The sequence below is a fragment of the Thalia democratica genome, chromosome 4 (genome assembly GCF_965202585.1).
Source record: "Thalia democratica chromosome 4, ktThaDemo2.hap1.1, whole genome shotgun sequence".
NCBI classification, from domain to species: domain Eukaryota; kingdom Metazoa; phylum Chordata; class Thaliacea; order Salpida; family Salpidae; genus Thalia; species Thalia democratica.
Genome location: NC_139168.1, coordinates 5135646 through 5144938, shown reverse-complemented (window position 1 = coordinate 5144938; position 9293 = coordinate 5135646). Strand labels below are relative to the sequence as shown.

The 9293-nt window shown below is 27.0% G+C and overlaps 1 protein-coding gene across 1 annotated transcript; it reads left to right on the top strand.

Moving 5' to 3' along the window:
• Positions 1-420: 420 nt before the first annotated feature.
• Positions 421-6819, top strand: LOC145835216 (lysosomal protective protein-like). Its single transcript, XM_082942775.1, has 13 exons — positions 421-605; positions 983-1091; positions 1342-1485; positions 1766-1930; positions 2263-2415; positions 3486-3590; positions 3918-4211; positions 4529-4663; positions 5089-5195; positions 5392-5464; positions 5656-5694; positions 6271-6372; positions 6739-6819. Exons 1-13 carry the CDS (start codon positions 421-423, stop codon positions 6817-6819), a joined length of 1692 nt encoding a protein of 563 aa, XP_082798901.1.
• Positions 6820-9293: the final 2474 nt, after the last annotated feature.

The following is a 9293-nucleotide window of genomic DNA, read 5'->3' as shown; positions in this document are numbered from 1 at the left end:
TGATAGTAATTTGTTTAGTTGTTTGAAGTTTTTTTAGTAGTATCATATAATAAAAAAATATTTTGCCTTTTTTTCATAAAACGATAATTTCCGATAAAGTTTTTTTTTTATTAAAGTCTTTCGATGTTCTAAATAGTTTTATAGTTTAAATATTACTTTAAAGCTTCACAAAAACATTTTTAGGTAACATAGGTCTGATGCAGATTAAAACAATAAGTCGTTCAAATACCAGTCTTAAGCATTTTATTTTCTTTTTTAAATTTTAATGTAGACAATATTTGTTGAAAAAACTTTTTTAGTACATACCTTATACGAAATTAGTTTATTTAGATTGTATAACAAAGCTTCAAATCTATCGTTATGTAGTTATTTACACTGATTCACAGTTTAGGATTAAAAGCATTGTTGTTTGATCACAAAATGAAGTCGCATGTTTTGTTGCTGCCGCTAATCATCGCAACAGCACTTGGAGGTCCAACAAGTCGGAAGCAGGAGTTGTCCAGGCAAGACAGAATATCCGGGCTTCCGGGTGTCACTCAAATGCCCCAGTTCAGAATGTACTCTGGTTACCTGGACAGCGGTGATGGAGACCAGCTGTTTTACTGGTAGTTATCTACATTTCATTATTATTAAAATTTTGAAGTAAGGAAATTAAAAAAAAAATTTGAGTGAAATTTGTTTAAAACTGTTTTTTTTCTTTTTACTTGTTTATTTAAACAACAAACAAGATCAGAAAAAAAGTACTTTTTTCAGTTAAGTAAAGCAAATAATAGAAAAATGAAAGTGACATTAAGTATTAGTTTTTATATTATTCTTCAAGTCAACTAATTTTAACAAACATATAAAGCGAAGAGAAGTTGCTTGAATTGACAAATCACATTGTAACAATCAAGTATGACGTCACAAATAAGATAACTTGTAACAATCAATTATGACGTCACACATAAGAGAACTTGTAACAATCATTTATGACGTCATACAGGTTAAACGAGGCGGACAACGGAAGTGACGAGCGACTTATTTTGTGGCTGAATGGTGGACCCGGATGTAGCTCCTTGTACGGCCTCATGGAAGAACATGGACCGTTTAAAGTTGGTGTAATTTTTTTAAATAACGTCCTTAATTTTAAAAAATTATATAGCCAACACTTATCAAGAAAAAGCTATTGTTTTTTGTTTAAATAATGACCCATTTAGTTCTCCGCTTTTATATTTTTTTTCTAAAAGTCTTTTCGAATTTTAAATTTTAAAACATTAATCTAACTATCAAGATATGAGTTATGAAACTTATTTATTCACCTAATAAAAATATATATAACTTAAGTTTTGATACATTATACAGTACAACCCACAAACGAAATCATTGGAGCCAAACAAGCACAGTTGGAACCGGTTGGGTGCCACCCTATATTTGGATTCCCCCGTCGGCACCGGTTTCTCGTACACGAAAGGAAACACATCAGCTTCCGATCTCAACGATGAGAGGGTTACTATATTGTATATTTTGTAGAGCTGTAAAGATAGGTATTTTAGAAGTATAATTAAAACTTTACATGGTAATTTATTGAAATCGTTTTTATATTTTTTTCGAATATTGACTTACTTGATTAGCTTAATAAAAATGTTTGAAAACCGAAAATAGCTTTAGTATTATTAAGGTTATTTTTAAATGAAAAACGGTTAAAACACTAATTCTTTTACTGATTATTTGAGAAAACTTGTCACTTTAAACTCAACATTAAATTAGTTGTTAATTCACCTAACAGACAGCGAAGTCAACATTGAAAGCTCTCAAGCACTTTTTCACGCTTTACCCGACATTTCAAAATGCCGAGTTGTACTTGGGCGGTGAGAGTTATGCAGGTATTTACCTGCCTATGCTTGCTGCTGAAATATTAAAAGAAAACGGAACAATTGCAAAAAATTTGAAGGTAAAATTTTTTAAGTATACTGTTATTAGACTGTTTGGTATGACTTTAATAAGAAATATATTAAGAGGCTTTATAATAACTGTTGGAAAAAATCTAAAGGTGTAATAGATTTTTATTTTGCTCAACTTTTCTTTTTTGATAAATTATGTTAATAACGTTAAATAACAGCTGTATGTATCGCTTTTCCTCAAACAAAAGCCAAAAAGTAGTTTTTTAAAGATAGGCAAGGATTGTTAAGAAATTTTTATAAACATATTCGCACAATAAGTTGAATGTAAATTATTGACAAACAACAACAGCAACTAATAAAACAAAACTTTAATTTCATTCAGGGCCTTCTCCTCGGAAACCCGTTTTTGGGTGAGGAGGTTAGGGTGGGATCGCAGGTGGAGTACCTTTACGGGCACGGGTTCATTGGCAGGCCGCTTTACGAGAAACTGAAGAGCTGCAGGTCGGAAGAAAAGCATCGCGGCTGTGATAAGGCAGTAAGTTTGTTGTATAAATATATAAAAAATTTAATAAAAAAAATAGATTTAAAAAATTCCAGTACATACGTTTCATAGAATCAAGAAAGATTATCTTTCATCTTCAGCTTGTTCAACTTAAAATAAAAAGGCTTTTTATTTTAAATTGAACAAGTTGAAAGTAAAAGATAATCTTTCTTGATTTTATGAAACATATGTACTGGAATGTTTTTAATCGAATTTTCCTAATAAGTTATTTAAAATCCCTTTGAGTGGTCTTAGTAGAAAGTAATTTAGTTTAAATAATCATCTTATTTATATATATATATACATATATATAAATATATACGCGTATTAAACGCAGAAACAGCTGTACCAAGCAAAAGTTTATTTTGTGTATGTTATTTCTATATATACATATATATACATATATACATGATTAATACTTTCTTTTAAAGTTTCGGACAAAAGTGCTCGGCAAGTTAAATTGGAGCTAACTATTTTTTTTTAAATATGATAAACAACACTTTTATACAGCTGTTTCATATATATGAGATATTTCTAAATATGAGATTGAGATTCTAAAAACAGAAATATCTCATGTACGAAACAGCTGTATAAACTTGTTGTTTAACATAAAATTATACATATAGATAATTAACATTGCTCTTGGTTTGTTGCTACAAATTATGTTTACTACTGTACTCTCATTTAAGTTTTTGCTTCTAATTTAAACAGCAGATAATTGTTGCAATAAAATACGTATAAAACGAGTAAACGATAAACATATGTCTTTTGATAAGAACTTTTTTCTGGTTAATTTTATCGAATGATAAAGCTTTTTAATTAGTTTAAAAAGTTTAAAGTAATTTTTAACACAAACAATATCTCATAAAATACATTTTAGATATAATTTAGGTATAGTTTCATCATTCGCATAAAAAACTTTTTTTATTGTATCTTGATGATATTTTAGTGATTTTAACTTAAAGCAAAAGTAAAGTAAACTCCATTGTAGACTTTAAATTGTAAACTTATTTTTTAAATTAAAAACTAAACGTCTTTTTTGTCACATTTTATATTTTAAATAGGAAGACAAATTAAGCAAGCTTTTTAGTGATAAATCTCTTCCCATTTACAACATTGTAAAAGACAGTGCATGCAAGGTAGAACCAAAAAAACCATGGTATCGTACGGTTTGTTTTATTAATTTTTTACATAATTCACTTTTTTAATTTTCATTTCTATTTCTTTTATTATTAACTAATGTGCATTTTATGTTTAGGATTTTGGTGAATTAATTATCGGTTTGACACGATAAATAGCAACCATATATTATTATATAAAAACAAAAAACTATAATTACAAGTTATTAAAAAAGTAGATTATTATAATTTTATACAAAACTATAAAAAAACAAAGCACGACTTTAATTTTTTAGTAATTCTTTAATCTATAAAATAAATAATTGTGTTTAAAATAAACATTATTTTTGGAAAACTTAGAAAAATTTGGCTTTTAAGAACGATCATGTTCACGAAGATTATGCTTATAACTCAACGGATTATAATTCAATGTCTGATTACAATTTAACATCTGACTACAATGCAATATCTGACTACCATGCAATATCTGACTACAATTCAATATCTGACTACAATTTAACATCTGACTACAATGCAATATCTCGTTATAATTTATCCGATTATATTGGCAACCAAGATTATGAAGAAGAAGAATTGAAAAACTATGTGGAAAGGGAAATGACATTATCTGAAATTCTAAATTTTCTTGACAACTTCAAAACAGAAAAACCAGTAAGATAATTTAAAAATATCTTCTTTGAAACTATTTTAACCTTTATTTAAAGATTACTAACATTAATGCATCTAGCACTTAAGTTTTTATAACTTTCTTCATTTCATCATTTTTCTTTCGATTTGTAGTTTTTGTTCAAAGCATTTCTAGCTGTCTAAAACTGACAGAAAGATATTTTTTAGCGTATAATATAAACTATTATTTTCGTTGCAAGAAAGATTATTTCCTAAAATTTTTTTGATGTCATAATGATCAATAACATTTAACAATGTATTTCTTGAGACTTGCTTGTATAAACACAAACAATTCCAATAAGGCTCTGACCGTTGAGAACATAAACAACGGAATGATATTTAAAGCAAGTTTTTTGGAGAAGTTAGAACAAATAGATGAAACAAATGGAACCGAAGTACGAATAAAAAACTATGTGAAGGAACTCATCAATATGTATGTAAGTACTAAAGTTTCACTAAAAATTTTTTGGAATAAAACGATTTTTTTTTCAGTTATAATACGTATTTATTCTAAAATATAGTAAATTTAAGTACACTAGACAAATATTATTCTAAAGTTCTTATCTGTTCTTAGCGTTTTGCTGTGCGAAACGAATACGATTAAAAAATTATATTTTATTTTGGCAAAAAACTTTATTTTGAAACTTACCCTAGATATTCTGAGTTGATAATGAAGTCTAAAAAAGTTTTTAGGCGTACTTAAGGGTAGTGTTTTGAGAAGTTTAATTAGAGGGGACATGTTTGTTTTTAATTTTTTCCTATGGGACACTACGAAAAAATTCTTGGGAAACCCTGCTCTATTTGTTGTTGTATGCCATAAATTTAGAACTTTATTACCAATAACTTTTTTTTATAAAAACAGGAAAAACCCTATTGCCGCTTTGCAGATGTAAAATACAGCGATTATTTTCAACGTGATGACGTTAAAAAATCAATTCACGCCGAAAACATTGAATACAAAGAGTGCAAGTTAGTAAGAAAAACATTTAATATAAATAATGTATATATGGTTAGCACTAATATATTTTTCTTAAGCAGACATAATACTTCATCAGAACTTGACTTATACTTTGTTTGCAATAATTTTAAATTTTCTAGTCAAAAGACTTAACCAAACGAGTAAAACTGAATAGATTTCATGTTATTTTTTTTGCTTTTTTTACAGTAATCATATCATTGAGAACTACGAGAAAACAGTCTCAGATGTGTCAGATCAGATAAAAGCCATCCATGAAGCTGTTAGTTAAACTAAAATAATTTAATGAAACTTTAAATCAAAAAACATTGCTAAATGTCTGATTTCATTATTTTGAAAATTTTTGAGTTTTACAAACTATTTTTGAAATTAGAATAACTAAAACTCTAAATTAAAGTTTTTTAGTCGCATAATTTAATTTTATTAACACATATAATTATTTTGTTTATTCAGGGAATCGGTGTTCTTCTTTATTTCGGTGATCTTGACTTGGTGTGTCCATTTTTGTCTGGGGAAAGTTTTATAATGAAAACTGGAATAAAAGTTAGTTTTATTTAAAGTCGTTATAAAATAATAATATAAGTGTCAGTAACTTCAATTTTAAAAATAAAGTTAAACTGTTGATTGAAGTTGTAACGTCTAAATACTCTATAAATTTAAGTTTTATAATGCACGAATTAACTGTTAGTGTCATTAAATATATTGTATTAAAATAAGTAGTTCTAAATCAAAAAAACAGTTTCTACTTTTATAAATGCTTGTTATCTACTTCTTGGCTTTGTATTATTTTTCTTTCAATTATTTATTTTTACTTAACACTTTTATTTGTTTACAATCCCCAAGCTTATGTACTTAAACTGATTGAGTAGCAAGCAGCCGTTAAAAAACTCTGAGTATGCACTGCTTTTGAATAAACATTATTTTCCTAGTGTAATTCTTCTGTGTTCAATTTTATAGCATATTAATTTTTACATCGAATTTGTGTAAATGTAGAAATTTGATATAAATTACAAGTCAACTTAACAAAAAAGTTCATGACCAAAAATGTATATAAAAAAAATTGTTCAGAGAACAGACGACAGGTCTCCATGGTATGTGAAGAAAGATAAGTATCAGTACGTAGCAGGGTTCCTTGAAAAATTTGACAATCTTTGGTTCGCAACTGTGAAGGTATAAACGAAGTTTAAAACTTTAAAGTAATAAATAAATCTGTAAGCGTTTTACATAAGTAGGTAAAACACACTTTTAATTTTGATTTGATTTTAATTAATAGTTATAATAAATAGTTTACAAAAAATTTTGGTAAAAACAAATAAATACAAATTTTAAACATTCACATTTTCCATAAGAGTTATTTTATTTTTAATCTATAAAAGCTAATAAAATTTCTGTCAGCTTTTAAAAAAAGTAGCTTATATGAAAAATTATAATTTTAGTTTTAAAGTTTATGTTTAAAAATTGCAATATTTTGTTATTGAACTTTAAGATTTGTAATCAACTAGTTTACCAATGTGTCCAAACTATAAATATTCACAGGGCGCAGGCCACATGGCACCAGCAGAAAAACCTTATGAAACATTCCAACTCGTAAGAAGATTTATTTCGAAATTAATGTAGTTAAAAATGTCAGAAAGATGATTCTGATTTACATTTTTTACTTGAAATTAGTTATTTAGTTTTGACGAATAAAGTTAAGATATTTAATACTAAATAAAAGTTTTATAAAAACATATATGAAAAAAAAAAAACGTTTTTTTTAATTTGTTCAAATGTTATAAGTTTGTTGCTTTGAAATTTATTGTGATTTATCGTTTCAGTTAAAAATAAAGTTCAGTTAAGCTGTATTGATTTAAAGCAAATTTTTGCTTATATAATTTCGTGTAAAGTTTAACACAACGTGTACATTATTCTCTTTTTTTATAATTTTTATAAGCTTATGAATAAACTTTAAAATTGTTGTTTATGATTATCTTTACTATGAAGAATGTACATTATATCTCAAACACTTTGTATAACTTTAAATTTCTTAGAGAAGTGTGCTCGAGATTAGCTTTATAACTTAGAATATATGCTAATTAAACCGTTATTGAAAACCCAAGCATCATTAAGTCAAAAATATACCATTGTTAAAAATTAACATAGCTAAATTCATCTCAATTTTTGTTTAAATAGCTTGTATAATAGCTTAATTGAAAACAAAAAGCTTATTACTTTTAAGGAGTACTCTTTTATACAAAACGATAGTTATGATTTTTATTTTAACTGGTTAATTTTAGTTTTAAGTAACGTTTTCAATCAACGCTTTTTTTTAGTACTAGTGCAGGGGTCGGCAAACATGCGGCCCGCGGTCCAAATGCAGCCCTCAAAGCCAAAATTTGCAGCCCGCGAGCTACTTTTTAGCCAAAAGAGTACTTTTTGAAAAACTTAAAAATAAACAGTTTTTCAATAAAAACTTACAATAAGGCTCTTTGCTAAAAAACTAAAAGCTTAAAAATCATTTAAAAGCAAACTATGTAAGCTGTTACAATTTAAATAATCACGAACATTAATTAAATGCATTTATTCAGTATTAATTAATTTATTTTTATTTTGAACACTTTTGAAAGTTTTAATTCTGGTTTGTTTGCTAAAGGTGTCTTAAAGCTAAAGAATATCTTGTGGTAAATATAAAAGGCCGTAGATTTCTGACCCCTAGTCTAGATAATTAGACCTATAACTTTAAAACTTATTAAGTTTTTTAAAACTGCCATTTGTAAACTGATTACAACTTATAGTTAAACTAAAACTTATAGTCGACAAGGCTAGTATTCTGAAAATAAAGACTTCTAACAACTTATATTTAATTATAACTGTGCCATTTGTTATCTTAAAACCTTATAAATCTTTTTATACCACTATTTATAAATTTAAGTTCTGGTCAGTTCTACTACTAATAACAGTTTCTTTGCTGTTATATGTTTTTCATAAGTTTCATAAAATGATTTGCTTTAAATTTCAACAAAATTTTTATAGAAACTATTCTTTAAATAGCTTTTCCGAAGCTTTAGAATCAAATTATTTTAATCTACAGGTTTGTTTTATAAATTTCTTCAAAAATTTTAATTTTTATTATTTTCAATTTGTGTTACAGGAAAATTAAAATATTAATTAGTATCAAATACAAACAATATATATATATGTATATATATATATATACATGTTTAATAAATAAAACAGCATTAAATGTTGTTAAAGAATCTTTCAGTGGTTGAAAAAAATAAACGATAACATAGAACAGTACAGTACATATAGATACATATAGTGTAGTTAAAGTTTCTCTTTAAGTTATGAAAATAAGGCTGGTTAAATATATTTTAATAAAAAGTGTTTTCGAGTTTCATAAATGTTAAAAGGTCACTAGACGTCTTTAGGGTCTAGTTCGCACACAAATGCCCTCTTACTATAGCAGCTGGTGAAGCTGATTGTGTTCTTGTTGTAATCGTAGCTGAGGCATTTTTTAGGATACAGGAAATTCACGTGTTTCTTACGCTTTTGTACACCATCTTTATACTCAAACCGCTGATCATTCTTCACCCAGTATTGCTCTCTACCCGACTCGAATCCTTTCAATGTATCCAATATTTCCCTGTTGTGCAATATATGTTAGGTTTGAAATACTAATTTTAAAGCTTAACTAAAAGAAAATAGTTGTTTCTAAATTTCTTATTATACCATGCTCGATAAATGTCATATACGAAAATTTTTTAAAACTGTATTTTATCAATTTATATCAAGGAAAAAATAAATAATTATAAACATAAAACTACTGTAAAATAAAGAAGTTTGTTCAGAAAGTAATTAAACTTTTTAAGTTTTAAACGAAAACCTCAAGTTTTTGAGGGAAGTGTAGTAGTTCTCGTTCTTGATGATGTGGTTTCCGGTGGAGTTGAACATTGTTTGAAAACTGGCGATCTTCATATGGTAGTTCAGCGTTGTTGTGCATTTGATGTGAGCTGCGTAGTAGCTTGTTTTATAGTAGTCGTCGTTAGAATAGTAGATCTTCAGCTTGCTGCCAACAAAGTTCTTGTCAACGCGGTACCCCCAGTTGTAGT